At 41.6% G+C, this 22,218-nt stretch overlaps 3 protein-coding genes across 9 annotated transcripts; 2 read left to right on the top strand and 1 right to left on the bottom strand.

Annotated features, from left to right (window-relative positions):
* Positions 1 to 120: 120 nt before the first annotated feature.
* Positions 121 to 1,273, bottom strand: LOC125892931 (transmembrane protein 238-like). 2 transcript variants are annotated; one of them, XM_049583284.1, is made up of 2 exons: positions 1,173 to 1,273; positions 121 to 782 (listed from the first exon to the last, which is right to left on the bottom strand). In XM_049583284.1, the coding sequence occupies exon 2, from the start codon at positions 778 to 780 to the stop codon at positions 454 to 456; it is 327 nt and encodes a 108-aa protein (XP_049439241.1). In that variant the 5' UTR covers positions 781 to 782; positions 1,173 to 1,273; the 3' UTR covers positions 121 to 453. The 2 variants fall into 2 exon arrangements, with proteins under 2 accessions (XP_049439241.1, XP_049439239.1); XM_049583282.1 differs by having other exon boundaries at positions 121 to 787; positions 1,173 to 1,270.
* Positions 1,274 to 1,823: 550 nt separating this feature from the next.
* ccdc106a (coiled-coil domain containing 106a) lies at positions 1,824 to 6,080 on the top strand. 3 transcript variants are annotated; one of them, XM_049583281.1, is made up of 8 exons: positions 1,824 to 1,842; positions 2,465 to 2,534; positions 2,630 to 2,728; positions 2,843 to 3,064; positions 3,204 to 3,260; positions 3,338 to 3,619; positions 3,711 to 3,878; positions 3,956 to 6,080. In XM_049583281.1, exons 2-8 carry the CDS (start codon positions 2,465 to 2,467, stop codon positions 4,270 to 4,272), a joined length of 1,215 nt encoding a protein of 404 aa, XP_049439238.1. In that variant the 5' UTR covers positions 1,824 to 1,842; the 3' UTR covers positions 4,273 to 6,080. The 3 variants fall into 3 exon arrangements, with proteins under 3 accessions (XP_049439238.1, XP_049439236.1, XP_049439237.1); XM_049583279.1 differs by having other exon boundaries at positions 1,826 to 1,954; positions 3,956 to 6,079; XM_049583280.1 differs by having other exon boundaries at positions 1,841 to 1,954; positions 2,458 to 2,534.
* Positions 6,081 to 7,935: 1,855 nt separating this feature from the next.
* Positions 7,936 to 21,889, top strand: u2af2a (U2 small nuclear RNA auxiliary factor 2a). Of its 4 annotated transcripts, none has more exons than XM_049583735.1 (12): positions 7,936 to 8,559; positions 9,557 to 9,698; positions 11,471 to 11,506; positions 11,828 to 11,934; positions 12,098 to 12,249; positions 12,375 to 12,491; positions 12,586 to 12,724; positions 12,866 to 12,945; positions 13,468 to 13,590; positions 13,706 to 13,792; positions 14,650 to 14,898; positions 19,752 to 21,889. In XM_049583735.1, exons 1-12 carry the CDS (start codon positions 8,511 to 8,513, stop codon positions 19,884 to 19,886), a joined length of 1,416 nt encoding a protein of 471 aa, XP_049439692.1. In that variant the 5' UTR covers positions 7,936 to 8,510; the 3' UTR covers positions 19,887 to 21,889. The 4 variants fall into 4 exon arrangements, with proteins under 4 accessions (XP_049439692.1, XP_049439691.1, XP_049439694.1 ...); XM_049583734.1 differs by having other exon boundaries at positions 12,586 to 12,742; XM_049583737.1 differs by lacking the exon at positions 11,471 to 11,506.
* The last annotated feature ends 329 nt before the right edge of the window (positions 21,890 to 22,218 follow it).

The following is a 22,218-nucleotide window of genomic DNA, read 5'->3' as shown; positions in this document are numbered from 1 at the left end:
TATTTTATTTTTTTAATATACATTTTTTTTATGTATTGTGTTCTGAGATATAGCCTAAAAATATCGTGATATAATTCTCAGGATATATGGCCCAGCCCTACTTCAAAGGAAACTGACAAATTAATACATGAGATTCATGTTTTTAATCTTCATATATTGGAATCTTTAATGCTTATTACATAATAAACCATAGTAGTAGTCCATAGTCATAGTCATAGTAGTCCATATACAGCTTCCAGTATACACATTTTCCCAGTTTTCCTTCTGACAACACAACAAATGACACTGACAGGTCATTTTTCCCATGTGAATGAGGCTTTTGTTTTGTGAGGAGAACGACAACCAGTAGTGACACTCCTTCGCCTCAGGCAGTTTGGCCAGCTGCCTGGTTAAAGGCAGGCAGCCCTTCATGTAACAGTCAATCAGTCAGTGCGTATCTTCAGGCTCCACTTCCTATGTGGGGCTGCTGCGAGTTCTGGGGATGCGTATCCTGCGGCTCAGGGAGCGAGCGAGGCGGTCCATAGCTCCAGCAGTCTTCCCCAGCTCCTTCTGAGAGGTGAGACCTTCAATATTGCCACTGTACCACATGACCCAGCCCGCCAGGGACAGCAGCACCAGGAGGGCTCCTGTGTACACCAGCAGATCCCCAAAGTCTCGGCCTTGGATCTCAAGTTCAGCGAAGACCCCCAGCAGCAGGGAAATCACACCCAGTAAGTCCATGAGCACAGCAAACACCAGGGCCAGCTTACAGTGGGACAGGCCGTCATATTTAGGTGCCATGGCTGCACTGGAACAGAGAGGGGAGGATGTGATGTGGAAATGTTGCCTTGTCTTCAGGACATTTAAGTTACATTATAGAAATACAGAGAAATATTCTTAACTAATTCAAACATTAATCAACCAATAAGCTGTAAGCAAGTGTTTTTTCCTCCAATAATACCTAGTTGTTTTAAGATAAGAAAGCAATATGCAAAGGTACATTTTCAATACTAGATACTGGCTTCTGTTTTGTTGCATGTTTGACACCGTCCCTGCATTTCAAGTCACAACAGGTGCCACACCTGTCCGGCGCGTTTCACAAAACTTCTTTACATGCAGCCCAACCACACAGCAGCAGCAGAGTCCACATTAATATGAACATATTCATCGCAGAAACAAAATCCCAAACTTACCGTGAAGTCAATGAGTATTTTAAATTCAATCGTGGTCACAAAGGAAATCGTGTTTCTTTCCGGATCGACTCTAAAGAGCTGCCAGCCGACACTGAAACCTGACACCTCGGCACCTGCCCTACCTGTCCTCAGGTGTGGCCACCATGTGGTGTCGACACTACGGGTGGGAAATACTGTTGCATGTTTTGCCAGCGAATTAATTTATAATGTTTTAACATTATATCAAGAAAAATGCTCCTGAATGTGTAATTTTGCTGCACACAAATGATTTTTTTACATTTTATATTTTTTACATTTATTATTTTTAAAGCGAAATAAATCTAAAATATATATATATATATGTCTAAAGAATATGTCATTTCACTGCACACAAAATTAATTTTATTATTTACATATTTATATAACGTTGCATATTTTAAGCAAAATTGCTCCAGAATGTGTAACTTTACCAAACAAAATATATATTTTTTTCTTTTGCGTATTATTTAAATACATGTTTTAAAAGACTCGTCGCTTTAAATACTATATTGAGCTATAGTAACTTTACAAACAAAGCCTCTACGGGACTTTTTTTTAATTTTATTTTTATTTTATTTAGTGAAGACGCTCATCCGGTGATTTCATTAAAACCGGAAATGACGCAAGACAGTGATAAAAAAAGAAAACATCGGTAATTGTTATTGTTAGCTTGTTAGCTAGCAGTCGAACTGGTGAATGGAGATATGACAGAGTAATAACGTCTTATTACATGTGCACGATTAAGTTATTACAAACGTAAAGTGGTATGTACCAATTTCTGCACAATATATTGGTAGCATGGAGACTGTAGTAATGTCCGAATGGCGGAGTTAAACACTAAAGTGTACAGAAAGGAAGGAATTGTAATTTTATATTCGCAGCTAAATTCTTGCTAGCGTTAAGCGAGGCTAACGTAGTGCGAAGCTAACTATAATGTTAGGAAGCTTCCATAGTGTGAGCACTGTGCCTGACTGCTACAAACTTATATTTGAGCAACACATCCAGTTTTACTGTGTCAGTTAATGCGTGCATGAGCAGAGAGGGTTATAATAAAATTAGCTATGGTGTGCTGGATGTGTGGGCTTGTATTAAACACGACTAGACACATAGGGAAAGCTTGTAACGTTACCTTTTGTAAACAAATGTGAGCATAAGCACTATATTTATGTAACGAAGGCATTTGTAGAGTCGGTGCATAAGTGTGAAATGTCCCAGTGACCTCTTCAGTAACTAATTTCTCATTGTTCATGTTGTCTGGTGTGTAACGTTGTGAGATGGAGGACGGAAACAGGAGTGATGCTGCTTCCACATCCAAGAGTCACGCAGGCTCACTCCACCTGCAGAGTAAGCTCTTAAAAACTGCAAATACACATGATGTTCAAGCATACAGCTGTAGGTCAGGTACTTGATTAACACTGTGCATATTTCCTCCTGTTCAGCTCCCAAAAATGAGGATGCCTATGAAATTGCCATTCCCTATGAGGAGAGCAACTTTGAGCAGCAAGGTTTTTTCAATCAAAGTGATCAGAACTTTGATGGTGAATGTCAGAATCACTACCAGAAAGTTCACTTTTTCAATCTCTACGATGATTTCATTCTTCTTGATGCACAGCATTGGTGATTTCCCAAATTATCCTGTCTGTCCTCCTCAGAGTCACCCCCATCTGCTGGCCCGTCTCCAGTAAACAACTCATACATGGTGATCACCAACCTGCGGACCCAGCTACAGATCTCTCTGGAGAAAAACTCTTGGCTGCAGAAAAGGATTGAGGACTTGGAGGAGGAGAGGGACTTCCTCCGTTGCCAGCTGGACCGCTTCATCTTTTCCACAAAGAGCCAGGGACAGGAGCAGAGTCAGAGCCAGTACAGTAATGGTGAGGACAGAAGACAGGTGTGAGATGATAACCTGTTTGACAAACGTTTGGAGTATAAGTTGATCAGGAACAGAACTTCCCAAGGCAAGTCTCTAAGGATGGAAAACAAATTCTTACCTCTTGGTATTTGTCTTGGTAGGTTATGAATCCAGACGATTCAACTGGAGGGCAAGAAGAGAGGAAGATCGTCCTGCTGGTAAAAACAAAGATTTATGCACTACAATAAAATAAATACAGTATGTATTTCATCTTACATCTTTCTTCTCTTCCTAGAGCAACAGAAGACGGAGTCTCAGCATTTTCCCTCACGTCAGTTTATCCAGCGAAGGCCTGGCCCTCCAACCATGGTGCCTTCCAAAAACAATGTCTCCAATCCACTAACCACTCAGCTTGCCTCTATAAATGCTCTGTTCAACTCTACACAATCCCAGGCCCTCTTGCAAGGCCATAGCCATAGTACTCCCAACACCACAGCCAGCGGGAGCAGCGGCAACAGCAACAGTGCTGCAAGGTCATCCATGAATGAAATGAGTGGGCATAGCAACATGGGTCCAGGTAATGCAAATGGTACAAAGCTACCCATCACCTTTGTTGATTTCTTTCAGCTTGTGATGTTTGCTGAGGGAATTTTTTATGTTCTCATTAGAGTCACTTTCACTCTTGGGAGAATCTGATGAGTACTTGGAGCAGGAGGGCTACCTCGAGGAGGAGGAGTTGATATCAGGGGAAGATGTAATGCAAGACACCATTAACAGCAACAGACACCAACTAAAGAGAAGACGGGTCTTCCGAGCCCCTAGAGAGAGGCAGAGAGGTAAGGGAAGGAGAAAAATCCTGCATAAGTCTGTTATAAGACTGCTGTGGCTAATTCTCTTGTACATTCTTCTTCAGTGAAAGACGCTGCTGGAGTGCTGTTTCGCTACAAGAAGATCCTGCTAACATACCAGCGTCTGAAAAATATGTCGAAAGCCTTCCAAATCCACGGTGTGGACCGCAACACGGTGGCTTCCACCACACCCATCGCTGAGCTGCTACTAGTGGCCCCAGAAAAGGTGGCAGAGGTGGGCGAGTTCGACCCATCCAAGGAGAAGCTGCTGGACTATGCCCGGCGCTGCTACACGGCCCTGGATGAGGAGACACTTAGCAGGGTGCAGGCCCTGAAGAAGAATAACCTGCTCCTGCCCATCTCCTACAGGTTTAGACACTGAGCAGAGAAGGACAGAGGAATGGGACGTCTCTGGAAAACATATGAACTGCAGCTGAGCTCCTTTGTTTTTCAGACAAACTTTTAGCATCTCACTTTTTATTATCAATATGATGTCACTTTCTTTGACAAATCTATCACCATTGTTCCAGTAATACAGAGGATGTGGGAGTGTCCGCTGCAGTCCGAAAGGGAAAAAAATGGTTCTCATTGCTCAAAGAGCGAACGTGGCATGTCTGTGATTCAGAATTTCTGGACATGAGTGTGTCTTTACGATTGGGATTATAGAGTGTAACCAACTTAGCTCATTCATGTTTCAGCCTTTGCAGAGATACATTGATCTTTTCTAACCCGAACATCTGGATCAGCTTGTGGTTGGTAGTTCATTAATTGATTGTCTCGATCATTTCAGCTCCTGACAGTGTAAATGATTTTTAAGTGTAGCCATTTTTATCACTTTATGTGTGCAATTATGACATGATCCCAAAAATATGGTAGCTGTCAATCACAATGTCTGTGTATGTTAAAATTATGTTGCACTTAATAGATTTTGTAGAGTTATACTGTATTTTTAAGAAGTCATCGACATTTCGTTTTGTTTATATTGCTCTGTGTGTCTTTGTTAGATCATTTTTAGCATTGTCATTATATCCTCAACCGTTTTCACTTGCCTTAAAGCAATTATGTGATCTCCTCGTGTGAGACAAGCAACAGTTTTGGACCACTTTCACTTCCTGAACACCCTGAAGAGAAGGCCCATACAGACTACAGTAAAGACAAGTCCAACATTAGCTGCAGATGCATTTCTGACAGTAACATACTTCTTGCAACAAGATTCACGTCTCTTAGATAAAAATCAAAGACAGACACATATGTTGGTAATATTGTGTGTGTTTGACTCACTTTAGCCCAGTTTTAACAAGAATACTGCTGCATTACTCTGATGTTCCACTAAGGGTTGTACCAAACCTTTTTGTAAATGATCTGCACTAAAACACAGTAAATGTCACTTCTTACGCTTCTCTTATTGGGGCTCTTGCTGTAATGCTTTTGTGACAATTATACCTTTTGTAAAACAGCACAGAGCATTTACTATATTAGCTATTTGTAACTTTGTGTAACTTCCGGTTCTGTGTGGGAAAAACTGGGCATTAATCACACAAACAATTTTATAGTGTGAGTTACGGCATCAGCAAAGCAACTAGCTTGTGCCTACAGAGGATCTATTATTGCTTCCCACTACAAATGCATGTAAAAATAATAACTCATTGATGGTTTGTAGTTTATAGAGGTCAAAATCTATAATTCTCAAAGCAGCAGACTGTTGATTATATTGTACAATAATGTGTGGTGTTTATACCGGTACAGTGAAATTATGAGATCTCTTATATTAAATCAGATAAGGGAACAGTGGAATACAGTGATTCTTGGTTTAAAATTTCCTAAAACATTTTTCTTAAGAGTAAAAATAGAGGTGCTCCAATCTGTGGAAATTACACACATTCAGTGTCTGATTGTTTGTATGGCTTAAAGGCAAGCGGTGCACGGTGTTGTGCAGCTGCTAAACTTTGCAAAATCATACCAGGGTACAATGTTTGAAACAATAATCTGTCTCGTTTCTATGTCTCATATTCATGTATGTTGAGTGAAATGTGTATCTCACTGAAACAATGGCTATCCTTCACTAAATGTATATTAAGGCACTAATCCCAATAAGGCATTTGATTGATTAAAAAATGTAGATTTATTCATCTGTGATATCCATTGGGGAGTAAAGTGTTGTATGGTTTTGTCTGTCTGTAGGAGAGTGTGGCAGACAGGGCAGCCACGGGCTCATACAAAATGCAAATAGAATGTTTTCTCTTTTAAGCATTAGGAACTGGGCAACTACATTATGCTGTGAGTGGTGTTTCTGCTTAGAGACAATGTAGCTTTCCTTTGAGCACTTTATTATGTAACTTACAGTTTCTCCTGTAAAAAATGTAGTCAGAATTGTATCCTTCAAGGTCAATACTGATATCACATAAGGCTTGTGGTTTTTTTAGTTAGTTTGATAAACCCAGTGTGTGCTAACATCTTTAAATGTCAGTAAATCCAATGAACAGCAGTGCACTGTGTATATATAAATATATATATACATGGCAATAACTCTCCCTGATGGCAGTGCCCCCCCAGCAGGACAATGCACCATGCCACACCACAAATGGCCTGAAGAACATGACAAAGAGCTCAAGGGATCCAACTGGCCTCCAATTTCCCCATACCCCCATCTGTGAGAGCATCCGTGGGATGTGCTGGCACCCCACCTCACAACCCACTGCAGGACTCAAAGGATCTGCCGCCAACGCCCTGCTGCCAGACACCATGGGGCATCCTTGACAGGTCGGTCCGGGCCAAATATGATCCAGGGAGGCCTCACTTTGGATCTAGGTCCAGTGGCCTTAATGAGTTGGCTGATCGGCGTGCAACTGTGTGTGTGTGTATATATACACCTATCAGCCAAAACATTAAAACCACTGGCAGGTGAAGTGAATAACATTGATGGTCTTGTTACAATGCAATTTTCTGCTGGGAAACTTTTGGCTCCTGGCATTTATATGGATACCACTTGACACGCAGCACCCACCCAAACGCTGCTGTGGACCTAGTACACCCCCCAATGGCAACAATGCACCTTGATGGCAGTGGCCCCCAAGCAGAGCAATACGCCATGCTTCACTGCAAAAACTGGTCAGGAGTGGCCCAAAGAAAGTGACAGAGAGCTCAACGCATTGACCTGGCCTCCAAATTCCCCAGATCTCAATATCACTGAGCATTTGTGAGACGTGTCAGTACCTCAGAGGTACCCCTGATCCACAGTGGGGCCTTTGTGGATCGGACGTGGCTCTGACATGTCAAGGAATGGAAATGGGACCTCCTGGGGTGTGCTTTGGAGTTTGGCACTAGGGCCTTGGCGGCTGATCCTTTGACACCTGTCGGTTGTGAGATGGGGTACTGGCACGTCCCACAGATGCTCGATCAGATTGGGATCTGGGGAATGTGGAGGCCAGGTTGATGCCTCGCACATGTTGTCTTGTTCCTCGGGCCATTGCTGAGCATTATTTGTGGTGAGGCATGGTGCATGTTCTGCTGGAGGGGTGGCACTGCCATTGAGGAGTGTTATTGCCATGAGGGGGAGGGGTGCATGGGGATGGTCCGCAGCAGTGTTTGGATGAGTGAAGTGCTTCAAGTGGCATCTGCATGAATGCCAGGACCAAAGGTTTCCCCAGCAGAGCATGGCATTGTGATGAGATGGTCAGTATCATTCATGTCCTCTGTCAATGGTTTTAATGTTATTTATATATGTATGTATCGTCTCTTCTCATAAGATGCATTCAAGAGTCCAACCCCAAAGTTAGGGAGCCATCTTGATCTGTCAAAATATTTTTATACAGTCTATGGTCAAAACTGGTGACCTGCAAATTAAAATGGGGCTCCAACGTTACAAAAAATAAAGTGAATAAATAAAAACAAAAACTTTAGCAGTAGTTAATGAGACTTTATTTAGCTGTGAAAAGAATAAAGAAGGGGGCTGAAGAGGAAACTTCTTTTATCTACCGTGTGACCCTGACGGATGGAGTATTAGCTCCATAGCGTCCTTTTTCACTCACCGGAAACCTGTCATTCATCAACTTCCGGTGTCACGGGGTTCCTGGGAGACGGAGCAAAAAAGCGGGCATACCGAAATCTTAATTGTTTGCACTAGCCTTTAAACATTTAAAAGCGCATGCATTTGACTTATATAGTCAAACAATTGCGCCTTGTGGACCAGTGACCCCCTGGGACCTGCATTTAGCGTGGAAACGAGTCTCATTCATCCGTCTTTCGCAGCAGCTAGCAAGCTAACGAGCTAACGAGCGTCCACACTAGTGTCTGGAGCAGGAGGCCTATTCTTCTGGACTTTGCTACAAGCTAGTTAGCTAACGTTAGCAGGCTAACCCATGCGAACACGTTTTCTTTCTCAATGATTCTGTCTGTTACGTTGTAAATATACACCACACGGCTGATGTGCGTGCTGGTTAACGATTTTTGTAAGTTCTGTTGTTAAATAGGCCGTTAGGTGAAGCAAACTTAGTCGAGCTAACTTACATCTACGGGGCACTTGCTTTTGAAAGTGTTGTTCACTTTGTTGCTAGCTTAAGCTAGCCACCGCCAACTGAACAACGCAGTCGCTGAAAGCGTAGCAGCCTTCATCCCACAGAGATGTCGGACTTCGACGAATTCGAAAGACAGCTCTCTGAAAACAAACAAGGTAAATGAACCTCTTTCACATCAGAAATATAAAACGGTAGCGGCTAGTTTTATTGTAATCGCTGCTTTCATTTAAGCTAATCGTGGATATGACTATTTACTGGAGCACTGTTAGCTAAATTATTAGCCTACATTTTTTTTATCATTTCAAATGTGATGTATCTCATCAGGTCATTCTGTCTGACTAATTATTGCGTATGTCAATAACCTTCTGTGAAATCCTAATAGCTGTAGCTGGTGTTGTAACGTAAGGATTTCTTGCATTGTTTCCTTAAGGCAGGGGCAGTCTATGTCATGGTAGTCCAACTGCCTGTACCAGCTGACTGAATGACTGGGGCTGGTAGCATTCATCCGTTGCAGCTGTTGCGTCCAGCGAAAATTTCCAGTGCTGTTTACCTATTATCGCCTTCAGCTTTCTCACACACAGGCGGTAACGTCACCAACCGCCTTGACTCTTATCCCATATTAAGCTCAGTTTAACCCAGATCTACATTTACACTCAATACACTGTTCCAAGGTAGTAGTCAACGCTTGGCTATGAGCTGGGCAAATTACACATTGTGGCACTTAAAACCAAATTCATACTATGTTTTTTTTATTTAGTTTTTATTTCAAATTCAGAGGACACATTGCATTTCTTGGTAACTAATCCATTCAGCATTGCACTCACATGTAAGCTGTAGTCTTGTTATAAAATTGCTTACTTGTAGTTTACCAATACCAATTCTAGGATCACCATATGAACTGAGTTGAGGTTAGATTCATACTTAGCTGTGTCACTTATTGCATATGTGATTGCAGTCTAAGAGAATATAAAACACTGGGCTCTTGGGTATTACTAGATTCTTTGGGATGTGTATTATGACAGATGTTGGTATTTATGATTACTATATTGCCATGCTGTGTTATTGCTATGTTTTTATCCTTCCTCTGACTGGTAAGTGGGTATTACATATTATATACTGTTCTGTAAGTTAATAAGCCCTTCATTTCCACAGCTGAAAGGGACAAAGAGAACCGCCACCACCGCCGGTCCTCCTCCCGCAGCCGTAGCAGAGAGAGGAAAAGGAGGAGCAGAGACAGGGACAGACGCAGCAGGGATCGCCGTGGGGACAGTAAGGAGCGCAGACACAGACGCAGGTTAGTGCCTCTTATAAACTTAGACCTGGACCAAAGAACTGTGAAAACCAACGTTGCATCATCATGTAGTCTTCCTTCTAGCAGTTTGTGTAATTACCACTGGGTAGAAATTGTGTCTTTCAGTCAGGCATACGCTATCACAAAGAACGATTTTGACCATTTTAATTTAAAGAAGCTAGCATCTTTCACAGTTAGCTGTAGATGTATACAAGCATGCACGCATTTTTACAGGTTCGGCATCACTCTGAGTGTGCACACAGACGTGCCTTATTGCCATACCAGCATGTCTTCTCCACGCCCTCGACTTGGTCTTGGCATTGAACCAGTGGCCTACTGTGTTGTAGGTGGCTGCAAATTCCAAATTCAAGCTAATGCAAGCAAATTTAAGTCCTGTCCTCACAAGCCCGTTCCTGTCATCCATTCAAAATTTGGGGGTTGATGTCGTCTCAATTTCACTGGCAGATACCAATCTCGGCCCCAGTGTAAATTCACAAAGCTTGACAGGTGTCTGCAGCAAGTTGTGACTGTAACGTGAGGCTGTAGATCACAGTGATTGGTTTAGACTGGCTTCAGATGAGCTGGTCGGCTGCTACTGAAAATTAACTGCATATAAGCCTGTGAAATATTATTCCTATTATTTCACTAACAAATTGACTTTCATAGAGTCTATTTTGGATGATGTTATTTTTATGTTCTCTGTCCCAAAGCCCTTTGTCACAGGTGTTAATGACATTGTAGTAATTTTGCCTCCAGCTTATGGGACAAGCTCTTGAATACACAAAGCAACAGCTGCTGTAACCTCTTTTTATATTCTTGATAATTTAACACAGAACATCAAGACTAACTCAAAATGGTTTTATGAAGAATTTAAGATCCACCCTGGAATCATAAATCACGCATACTGGTATTAATAGAACTCCTGTGACACAAATGGCTTTGTAATTTGCATATTCACTCTGGTGTCGCATTATCTCAGATGTCTTTGACACATGCAGCCGAGCATTGCGTGTGTGATTGTCTCATCGTGATGAGTCTGAGTTGCATTGTTTGATAAAAATCTGTTTAGGCTTGTGGCTGTGGGAACATTTTCATATGTGTGCAAGCTCTTCCTACAATACTGCCAAAACTGCTGATAATACCTACCAATGTGACAATCCTGTCTGTTGTCAGGGAAACATGATCGCTTTTTGACACATAGCACCTGTATGTCTTTTTGGTGATTAGAAGTGTTGAGAATTATATCTTTCAAATAATGTGCTTTTTGTAAATCTAGTATTGGTCAGTGTTGGATAATTGAATTAGTTAATGAATTTAATAGAGGCTGACTTTTAACAGTTTGAAGCTATATCTCTTTAGTGAATGCATTCTTCCTAACGTGGACTTTTTTAAGGCTTGTTCAGGTTGACTGTGAATGTGACCTCTGGCCTCACCCTACACCTTGTTTCTCAATTTAAAACAAGTCAGTGGTGGTCACTCAGTGTGAGCAGATGTAAAATTTGACCCCTCCCCTTTGCAGCTGCTGTGTATTTTTGAGGATATAATTTCTGCTTTCATTGCATCATTAGTTGTTCACAAATGGTATTACACGTCAGCTGCGAGGCTCACTGAATGCACCGGTTTTTGAAGTACACAAATTGCAGAGGCTCATAAGAGCTTTTTTAGTATTTGGTGAGGGTCATAGAAAAGCAGGTTCTAATTTTGTGAAGTAGAAATGTTGGTGAATGTCATAATTGATTTCAGAGAAATGTGAAACCCTTCCAATGTCATTTCAGCTCACCATCCAGCTTCCCCCAGGACAAAGCTGGAAGGTAATACAGCAAACTAACACAAAGCTGGTTTGTGCATTACTGCAACAACTGCAATTTAATGACCTGCCTCTGATTCTTTGTAGTATTGGCTCATTGTGTAAACATCTGCCTGGGTGGGGTTTTGTGTCCCTTTATCCCCTTTCCCATCATGTTTACAAAGTTTTTATTGATGCAATCCCCCCCAAAGTGACTACATTTTGTTGTGTACTTTTTGAAGACATGACTCATCATCACATCTAGTAGTTTACTGCTGAGCTAATGAGAGATGTCTGTTACATGTTGATGGTGCGTCTTTTATTTCACCTTCTGTTTCTCCAACAGCCGTTCTCCACACCGTGAGAAGAAGAAGAACAAGGTGAAGAAGTACTGGGATGTCCCTCCACCTGGTTTTGAACACATCACTCCCATGCAGTACAAAGCCATGCAAGGTAACATCCCACTTTCCACTGTCCTAGTTTTACAGTTAAGAAATTGATGCCCATATGCTACCTTACTGCAGTACATCAGTAATATGCTCATCAAGTTACTGTATGATTGTTGTGAAAAATGTGATTAGATTGAATGTTTCCTGTCTTCGGCTTTGCTCTCCAGCTGCGGGCCAGATCCCAGCCACAGCCCTCCTGCCGACCATGACTCCAGATGGCCTGGCTGTTACTCCCACCCCTGTCCCTGTTGTGGGCAGCCAGATGACCCGGCAGGCCCGCCGGCTTTACGTGGGCAACATCCCCTTTGGTATCACAGAGGTGAGGAACAGGACAGCATTTGGCTTTTGAGTCGAAGGTTATAAGCCTGTTAGGTTTCTTAATATGACTTTTTCATCCTCTTCATCCTATTTCATCCATTTCATTCATTTTCATCTTCTGCATAGGAGTCCATGATGGACTTCTTCAATGCCCAGATGCGTTTGGGTGGTCTTACTCAGGCCCCTGGGAACCCTGTCCTTGCAGTACAGATCAACCAGGATAAGAATTTTGCCTTCCTTGAGGTGAGATAATATTTCTATAAACATATCATGTGTCCTCTTTGGGTTTAATGTAGCAATTTATAATGTAATCACCTTTAATTATGTCTCTGTGTAGTTTCGTTCAGTGGACGAAACAACACAGGCAATGGCCTTTGATGGCATCATCTTTCAAGGCCAGAGTCTCAAGATTCGTCGTCCCCACGATTACCAGCCCTTGCCCGGCATGAGCGAGAACCCCAGTGTCTATGTGCCTGGTACACAGCCACTTAATGGTTTTTAACCCCTAAGTACTTGTGGCATAATTCATGAGTATTCAAAAATACATTCATCACAGGAGCTTGCTCTCTGTGCTTCCCTGTTCATGTTTTTTACTGTTGTCTTCATGTCTCCTGCAGGTGTGGTGTCCACAGTGGTACCTGACTCTGCTCATAAGCTCTTCATAGGCGGCTTGCCCAACTACCTGAATGATGACCAGGTCAGTATTTCTGCATTGGACAGCTAATGTACGACACTCATACTGCCCAACACATTTATATTTCCTTCCAAAACAGTATTGACCTCCTTAACCATGGCAATTAGTATTAGTAGATTAGATTAGTATGAAAGTCGACCATGTCATACACACTGAGTTCTGTATTGTCCTGTAAAAAGAGAAGAAAGACAAAATGATGCTTTTATGCATGCAGCAAGGTTGTTATAGCCAACTAAAACAAGGTGAGAAAAAACATTTTAGTTACCTGAAATAAGAATAAAACTGAACACAAGCAGAGATACAAGCAAACATACTCTGTAAACTAACTAAAATTAAAGTGAATTAACGACAAAGATTAGTAGAAAATAACAACTAATGAAAGATATAAAACTGTAACTCTGACTGCCATTAAAGGCAATATTACACTTTGGTCTGTTTTGTTCACCTGATGGAAACGCCTGAAGTCAGTGAAACTTTCTGAAATTCTCCAAACCTTCTGTGACTCTTTTGTCTTGTGTGTTTCAGGTGAAAGAGTTGCTGACGTCATTTGGCCCCCTGAAGGCCTTCAACCTGGTGAAGGACAGTGCTACAGGCTTATCTAAAGGATATGCCTTTTGTGAATATGTTGATGTCAACCTTAATGACCAGGTAGCCAATGCTACAGAAAAAAAGACAATTTTAAACATACTATCCAAAGACTACATTGTCATTTTAAACCGTATGGCTTTTGAAAGGATAACTTAAAACCTTGGTATTGTTACAGGCTATTGCTGGGTTGAACGGCATGCAGCTGGGAGACAAGAAGCTCCTGGTGCAGAGAGCCAGTGTGGGATCCAAGAACGCCACTCTGGTGAGTGTCCAAAGGCTGGACAGATGACAGCAGGGTGGTGGGAGGCTGGATGCTCTTTTAGAGTTGCTAAATTGGATAAAGACACATTGCTGACGAAATCTACTCTGCAAATATATCTGCCACACTCTCTGGCACACTGCTAACAAGTATACATGTAAAACTTTTCCTGGTCAGCAAGCTTATGTTTGCAAAGTAGTCCAAGAAAATATTTTGCATAAGCATCAGCTGTCAAGTACCGTAATCTTGGTCGGTTCCAGTGTGTTGCATATGAAAGTTTAATCCACAGTCCCTGGCTTTAAAACTAGTAACCACTCGCTTTATTGTTAGCAGCTACAGCACAAACTATTGCTAACATTTATCATTCATTATTAATTATGTGCATTATGGTATCGCAGAAAGCAGCCTGAAATTTGATGAAGCACCACTGTTATTTGTAGATAAACGACTCGGGGACATGGCGCACTTTATTCACACACTCTGAACCATCAGTAAATTATTAAATACAGCTAGATGATTAAAGCAGGGAGAAGATGGATGTGAAGTCATATAATGAAGGCTGTGGTTTCACTTTAATCACAAATTAAATCATTTTCTCCCTTTTAGTGGTACATAGTGGTAAATAACACGAACGCTATGTAGACATAAGAGAGAAAATGTTTTTTTATTCATGTGAGCCAGCACTGTAAGGGGTTTCTTAAAAGTCACAGCAGCAGTCAGCAGTTAAATATGACACATCCTCTTTTTCACCTTTATTATGTCTACATTGAATGACATTGAAGATGTCATAATAATAGTAGCACGTTGTTATGTAAATTATGCCACTGACCCTGTCCTAACTTTTCTGTCTGTACTTGCAGACAAGTATAAATCAGACCCCAGTGACGCTGCAGGTGCCAGGTCTGAACAGCTCAGTGACTCAGATGGGTGGCCTGCCCACTGAGGTGCTGTGTCTGATGAACATGGTGGCCCCAGAGGAGCTGCTGGATGATGAGGAATATGAGGAGATTGTGGAGGACGTCAGGGACGAGTGCAGCAAATACGGCCAAGTTAAGAGCATTGAGATACCTCGACCTGTGGACGGCCTGGAGGTGCCTGGGACTGGCAAGGTAGTAACTGCTTTATTTAATTTGATCATCCTTAGTTAGATTTGTCCTGAGTTGCAAGTCATGAAAAATTATGTTACATGGCAGTGTGAGGAATCACCTGACTACGGACAGATGACGATGGTGTTTTCGTAAGATTCTTGACTCACCAGACTGGAAAATTTATGCTTGAAACATTTAAAAGACAAGTAGCAAACCAAAAAATAAGTTGAACGGCTTTATCAAGCGGATGTCTCAAGACCAGGTAACAAGACAAAGAAGGAAAGTTGGGTATTCTTCAAAGAACACAGGTGTGAAGGGAGTGAAGGATGTGAGTGAAGGGAAGACTCAGGGCACTGACACAAGTAAGGAGGCTCCAACATGGACGAAATGTTTAACCAGTACTTTCCAAAGCAACCAAGAAGCCCTAATGTTAAACTCGAGAAGATTAACTCGACCATTCGAAACTTATCCAGAGAATTTAAAAGCGGTGGAACACAGGTGATGTGGAAGATGACTTGGGAAAGGAAAATGCTCTGGTTAAGGAATTATCCAAGCAAGTTACAAATCTCTGCTATCGGGTTAAAGACCTTGAATCTCGCAGCAGAATACATAACATCAGAATAATGGGACTGAAGGAAGATAGGGAAGTAGGGGATCTGATTGGGCTACTGAACCGCATATTTCATTATGCACTGGACTTGGGTGCGAAAGAACTTCTACCTTGCCTCGTGACCGCACCCAGACACAGAGGATCCACCTCATCTGATCATAGTGCACCCTTTGAGATGGAGTGACAGGCAGAAGATCCTTACCGCAGTAAAGAAAAAATATCGTCCTCTTGGAAAGGGCAGCCTTTCTACATTTGGCAAGCTATATCAGCGGAGGTGCAGAGACAACATGCAAAATATAATTAATGAATAGAGGAGCTGAAGAAGCAAAACCTGAGGTTTGGAATATCATAACCAACCTGATTCACCATCAGTGGAGTAAAGTTGATGTATAACACACCTGAAATGGCACGGGAGGAGCTACAGAAGTGGCTGCAGAGGCAGCCTCTTTTCTTTATATAAATGCCTGTGTCCCTTTTGTATCATTCTGCCCTGTCTCTAAATTCAAGTACATAAACCAGTTACAAAAACAAGCTACAAAGGAGTTGATACATATGGGGGATGCAAATAACCGTTGTCTAAAACAGGAACTGCTTTTGGCAAGAGCAGAGACACAGGCAATGGTGCATGAAGAGTGTGCTTTTGCATGATATAAATTAAGAAGCAAATATCATGAAAATGGGGGAAAGGCAGGGAAAATGGCGGCATACCAATTGGAAAAAACTCGAACAGGAGCACTCGATTGCTACTTTAATGGAGAGTAGTGGTACCATCACAAGTGATCAGGAGGTGATCAATGATACCTTTTGGACATTTTCTCATCACTATACAAATCTGAATTTTTATCAATTTCTTTGTGAATCTACCCGTACCAAAATTAGATGAACCAGAAAAAGCAACATTAGAGGCCCCCGTTTCAGAGGTAGAGATTCTTAACACTATTGAATGTTCAGCAAATGGGATTCACCAAGAGTGAGTGGTTATACTACAGAATTTTATAAATGAAAGAAATCTCCCCACTGTTTCTTTGTTGACATCATGATGTTGCACGTAAGCAATGCGAACAGCTATTATATCATTGTTGCCCAAACCAGGGAGAGACCATTTGGACACAAACAACTACATGCCTTTAAGTTTGCTTCATAATGATTACAAACTATTTGCTAAAATATTAGCGAAACGCTTAGAAAAAGTTACATCCAATCTAATTCACCTTGATCAAGTAGGTTTTATCCCGGGGTGGCGCCTATCCAATAATAAGAGGAGGCATCTGCAAATTATGCCTATGTCCAGAGCTCTCCAGCGTTCAGTAGTAGCGGAGTGGATGTGGAGAAATCGTTTGACCAAATAGAGTGGCTTTACCTGTTTTATTCACTGTACAGATATGGTTTTGGTCAGAGGTGATTACCATGGATAAGAGCATTATATTATGAAGCCATTTCATCAGTTAAGAGCAATGGCATGGTTTTGACACCTTTTAACTTGAACGCTCCACCAGCCAAGGTTGTCCCTTGTCTCCATTATTGTTGAACCAATTAAACATATACGCCGATGATACTATGTTGACTTTGTCTAACCCTTAACACTCCATTCCAAAAGTCTTAGAAATTGTTAAATCATTTGGCAGTCCTCTAGCTATAAAATAAATTGAACCAAAAATGAAGCCATGCCTTTTAAATCACTGGTCATATGTTACAGATCTTGGTCCAGCTTTGAATTCAGAGCCTTTACTACATGCTATGGCTAAGGACCTGAGAAGGTGGTCTACCCTGCTTCTATCCTTACGGGGCAGAGCTGAAGTGCTCAAGATGAACCTAATATTGAATTTTTTTATTGTCTTCTGAGCTATTTTATCTTTCAAAACCTTGGTTTGATAACATTAACAAAATGTTTTCTTTTTTGTGGAAGGACCAAAAGCCTAGAGTTACTCAGAAAAATTATCTCTCCCGAGAGATAGAGGGTTTTTTGGAGTCCCAGATATGTATCTGTATTATCTTGCATGTAATGCCAGGTATCCTTTACATTGGTGCTATAAAAAGGATAGAATCGGGGTTGGTTGCCTGGTATTATTAAGTTCTTATGTGATATAATTTTAAAAATCTATTTTAAAAAATGGGCATCACAAGAGCTGGCATAGCATCATATCAATTTTAGTACAATACAGCCTTTAAAGCAGCAGGGAATCTGCTATTCAATTATGTATGGCAGCAACGAAACATCACAGAAATTTCACAAACCATTGAAAATGGAGTGATTTTAACCTTTGAGGAGCTTTAGAAGAGGTATAACCTGAACACAGATACCGTCTTATAGTATCCCCAATTGAATTAAATTCTCTCAAAGAATACTTGGACTGCAGGTTTGAGGCCGATGAACAATTCAGATGTTTTGCATCAGACAGAGGTACAGTACTCACTCAGTACTCATTTGGACTCCCTCACAGTGGAAACACGACTTAGACGTTTCACTCTCACAGGCAGAATGGGAAAGAATATGGAGGTACCCTGCAGTAATTACCAAGTCAGTCAGATACAGAGTTGTACAAATGAAAATCCAACACTGAGCACATTTTACTCCCTCCAGTCTCAGAGAAATAGACCCCAGGCTCCGCTGAGCTCTGCTGGCATGGTTGTGGTCAAGTGGGAACTTTGATTCATGTGCTGTGGCACTGCCCTGTAGTGACGTCCTTTTGGACAGAAGTGTTTCATTTGACTTCAGTAATAATAAATATCAACCCCTCTCCTTGTCCTGCTGTTGGTAAGGGTATAGGGCTGCACAGTGAAGGTCAACAGATGACAGGGAAACTCTAAGCTCAGCCTTCTTAGCTGCTAAAAGAATGATTTTGTTAAATTGGAAGATTTGTGAACAAATGTTTCTCAATAGATACTTGAATTTCTCAACTGAATGTATGGAACAAATACTTTATATTTTCAGCAACACTAAATACAATTCTGAAATGAATTGGGATAAAATCTGGGAATGTTTTCCAGCCTTTAGATTGGCCAATAATGATGACTAGTGCTGAGCAGCTCTACATGGGTCTATTTCAAGACTTAAGCGCCCTCTATACAGGTCAAGTGTACATTATAAGAATGAAATAAAATGATTGATTAAATCATAATGTACCCGAGTCAGAATTATGTTGCTCAATCAGACTGGGCCGTTTTTATATGAATGAAAGTGGAGAAAGCATTTTGTGTTTTTTAAAATTTTAACGAGGCTCAGTTGGATGTTTGGGACGTTCAGTAACAGCGGCGTTCACACAGACAGGAATAATTAGCAAGAGAAGTGCAAATAAGACTGAAAATTTTGAGCAACCTTTCTGAAACTGAATGAGACGACAGTGAATTGTGCTCGTGGCTACGTGAGCAGTGGAGTCTCCACAGCACCTCTAGCGGCAAATAGTGACTTGAGTAACCTCTATAAAAAGCCCCTTTTACACTGCCAGATTTTCCGTGAATGTTGGGCCGTTTTGCAGGCATAGGGTAGTCATATTGGCGGAACCCTTTTAGTTTAAACAGACCGAGGCGGCCTTCCGCAACGGGAGGGGCTGTTAAAGACTTGTGGGAGGAACTGTTGATGACGCCACACGTGCGACCCACTGGCAGTGGATAAACAGGAAACAGCTGATAGCAGGAATTAGCGAGCAGCTAGTAGCAAGAGGGAAACGCAAACCTGACAGACACTGTAAAGATGAGCAACTGGGGAGACAAGGAATTGTGCGCCCTCCTTGTCCTCGCAAACGAAGAGGCCATTAACCGTTAGATGACGGGAACAGTGAAGAATGAGCTGACTTATGAGAGAATCACCGAAGGACTGACCAGCCGCGGCTTCCCTTCCATGTCACTGTTTACGTCGCATGCTGAGCTACTCGTTTTGCTACTTGCTCACGCCCCCCATTGCCCCGAAAAAGGTGCATTCTGTATACACAAAAGTAGGTAGGCATCATTTTGCCGCACTCCCCGATTTTGTTTTTAGACTGCCAATGCTGAAAAAAGACTGATTGGGCTTTCCTGCAAATTTGCATAGTTCCTGTTTAAAAAGGGCTAAAAAGTCTTCTTAAAAACCTGCCTCCTGTGTGAGCTGATGAAACCTGTGTGAGGTAGTCCTACTCCACTGTATTTTAATGTCAATCATAACAGTGGCACTTGTGGAGTTTAATATTGTCTGAGGTGGTACGTGTTGTAAAAAGTTTGAGAACCAGTGTTACATGCTGATAAACCCTCAGGCCTCATTGTAATCTCTTTTTCCCCCCTCTCTTTGTAGATCTTTGTGGAGTTCATGTCCGTTTTTGACTCCCAGAAGGCCATGCAGGGGCTGACAGGAAGGAAGTTTGCCAACAGGGTGGTGGTGACCAAATACTGCGATCCAGACGCTTACCACCGCCGGGACTTCTGGTAGAGGAGGCATGAAGAAAAGATGGGATGAGGGGAGGGATGGGGAGGGAGGGAGGTTACATGTATCGCCCATTTCAAAATCGGCCCCCTGATGAATTTGGCAGAGCAACGTTTCAGGTAGATCTGGGAGTATTAGTTGTTTGACAGATGGCTTTGGTGGTACCCAATTTATCATTTGAGATCTACTTGAAATGTCCAGCATTTAAAACAGATATTTGGATTGGTGACGGAGATGAATTGGGAGGGTTTATATTCAGTCCACTACAGAGGGGGCTAGATTTGGGTGGTGAGGGTGTAGCTGGGTGGGTGGGGAAGTCAAAGATTTTTGAGAAATGTGTGTAATAATAGGTCCAGGGTGGGGTCAACAATTTTTATACTTTGTGAGACAGGGACGTCATGTTGGGTGGGAGGGGGGTGCCCCACTTTAAGGTTTGTATTTAAATGGAGGTAGCCTGTTTTAAGTACATTAGGAAGGAGCTGCAGTAGGGAACTAACTGGACTATTGTGATGGGGAGGAAGGGTGGAGAAAACAGGAGTGTTTATTCGAGAGAGGGAGATGGGGAGGAAGATGAGGGCATTTTTGTTTGACCATCTAATCTAGATACTCAGTAGTTGTAACATCCACTTCCGTTTTACCACCATCATTAGAAAGGGTGAGAGGAGACTTCTCTTTTTTCATTTCTCCATGTTGTTTCATTTCTCATCAGATTGCTGCCCCCCTCAGGACGATTGTTAGAGAATATGTTGTCTAATTGGACTTTATCTGAATGTCAACTGTAATTGTTTCAATACTGTGTGTAGCTTCACTGATTTGAGCTGTAACATCACCTTGTATTCAGGCCGCAGAATAACACAAGCTGCAGAAAAAGAACGTTACGCCAGTTTCTCTTTTCCTTTTCTATTTTCTGTAACTTTTTTTTTCACGTCCATCTTTTGTGCACAGCTTTTAACAGGTGAGGTTGTTTTTGTCTCAGCAGTTCAGTCCTGATTTAATTCAAGAGGAAATAAACAAAGGAAGATGGGGAGAGGCAAACAGATTGGTATTTAACAGGGGATTTTTATCTTCCTTACCAAAAAGCCTTAATGTTATTACATGTCAATTCGCTAAGGGAAAAAAAGAATTCGGCTTGCCCCCTGTGTCAATGATGTCTGTATGTTTATAGATGTCTTGTTCTTTGGTCTTGCATCACTAGTTTTCATTTTCCCTTGTTTCCCAGCAGATTTTGGGTGTAAGATGTTTTGGACCCGGTTGTTATTTTTTGTGCAACGTCTCACCTCTTTGACAAGACCAAATAAACACGTGACTAATACCCACGACTCATGTTGTGCCACAAGGTGAAACCAAAACCACACAACTTTCTCTTTGTTCTGCCGACTGCCAGCCTAATTTGTTTAAATGACTAAGTAGATAAATTGATAAGCGATGTTTCGTCCACACTAAAGAATAACACTGCAACTGGGCTCTCTAGAGAGTCATAAATTAAAGCCTGCAGACTGAAGACTTCCTGTCATACACCCTATTAAATTTCTACAATGAAAAAATCATGTCACATTTTAGTGTCAAGCGTTTATTATTTTATTACGGTAGTGGTTTTTCACTACATCTAAGAGGTCGTTGTTTGGATGTTAAACACTGTATGTACATCTGCTTTTCTCTCATCTCCCTCATCTTCTGCCCTTGATTCTCTGAGGACCACATGTTCACACTGTACGGGCTTGAGACTATGCTTTCATTTTGGTTTGCTTAAGACAGCGCTGAAGAGAGACTGTGTCAGTGATAACACTTTTGAGATGTTACTCCTTACTTTCTGAAATCTGCTTTCTCAGTGTCACTGTTGTCAGTTAATTTCTTTTTTTTTTCTCTGGAAAAAAAATGTGATTTCTTAAATGATTTAAAAACCTTAAAAAAAAACAACACACACACATCTAGTTTATAAAAAAGCAAAAACAGTCTTTCATTTGTCCAATTTGTTTTCAAATGTTGATTAAAAACTGAATTTACATGATGTCTTTTCTTCTTTTATGCTTCCGCCCACGTCCACCCACCCGGCCGCAGCACACTTTTATTCAGCCGGCCGGTGATGACATTCACAGTTAATTATGTAGATGGAGCAGACTGGAGCCGTGTCCGAGCGGTTTCATTCAGTTGATGGCATAATTTATCAGGCCCTGTAGTTGATGACAATGTCCTAACGATGGGGCTGTTTCACACCCACTAAAGGTACTCCCATTAGATTTTTTTTTATGTGATATGACATCCATATATTACAACAACAGGACCAAGCATCAAACCTGGCCCCCTCCCTCTGTAACACTCCCTAAATACATTTGAGACC

Source organism: Epinephelus fuscoguttatus, linkage group LG8, assembly GCF_011397635.1.
Source record: "Epinephelus fuscoguttatus linkage group LG8, E.fuscoguttatus.final_Chr_v1".
Taxonomy (NCBI): domain Eukaryota; kingdom Metazoa; phylum Chordata; class Actinopteri; order Perciformes; family Serranidae; genus Epinephelus; species Epinephelus fuscoguttatus.
The sequence above is the reverse complement of the archived record's forward strand: the minus strand, read 5'-3'. Positions and strand labels throughout refer to the sequence as shown.

What these genes read in the sequence shown, in the direction of transcription:
- LOC125892931 (XM_049583284.1), bottom strand. Translation starts at nt 780, where the DNA reads ATGGCACCTAAATATGACGGCCTGTCCCACTGTAAGCTGGCCCTGGTG.
- ccdc106a (XM_049583281.1), top strand. Translation starts at nt 2,465, where the DNA reads ATGGAGGACGGAAACAGGAGTGATGCTGCTTCCACATCCAAGAGTCAC. An exon ending in AGGCTCACTCCACCTGCAGA is followed by an intron (nt 2,535 to 2,629) that starts GTAAGCTCTTAA and finishes CCTCCTGTTCAG; the next exon opens with CTCCCAAAAATGAGGATGCC. An exon ending in TCAGAGCCAGTACAGTAATG is followed by an intron (nt 3,065 to 3,203) that starts GTGAGGACAGAA and finishes TTGTCTTGGTAG; the next exon opens with GTTATGAATCCAGACGATTC.
- u2af2a (XM_049583734.1), top strand. Translation starts at nt 8,511, where the DNA reads ATGTCGGACTTCGACGAATTCGAAAGACAGCTCTCTGAAAACAAACAA. An exon ending in GCTCTCTGAAAACAAACAAG is followed by an intron (nt 8,560 to 9,556) that starts GTAAATGAACCT and finishes TCATTTCCACAG; the next exon opens with CTGAAAGGGACAAAGAGAAC. An exon ending in ACTACCTGAATGATGACCAG is followed by an intron (nt 12,946 to 13,467) that starts GTCAGTATTTCT and finishes TGTGTGTTTCAG; the next exon opens with GTGAAAGAGTTGCTGACGTC.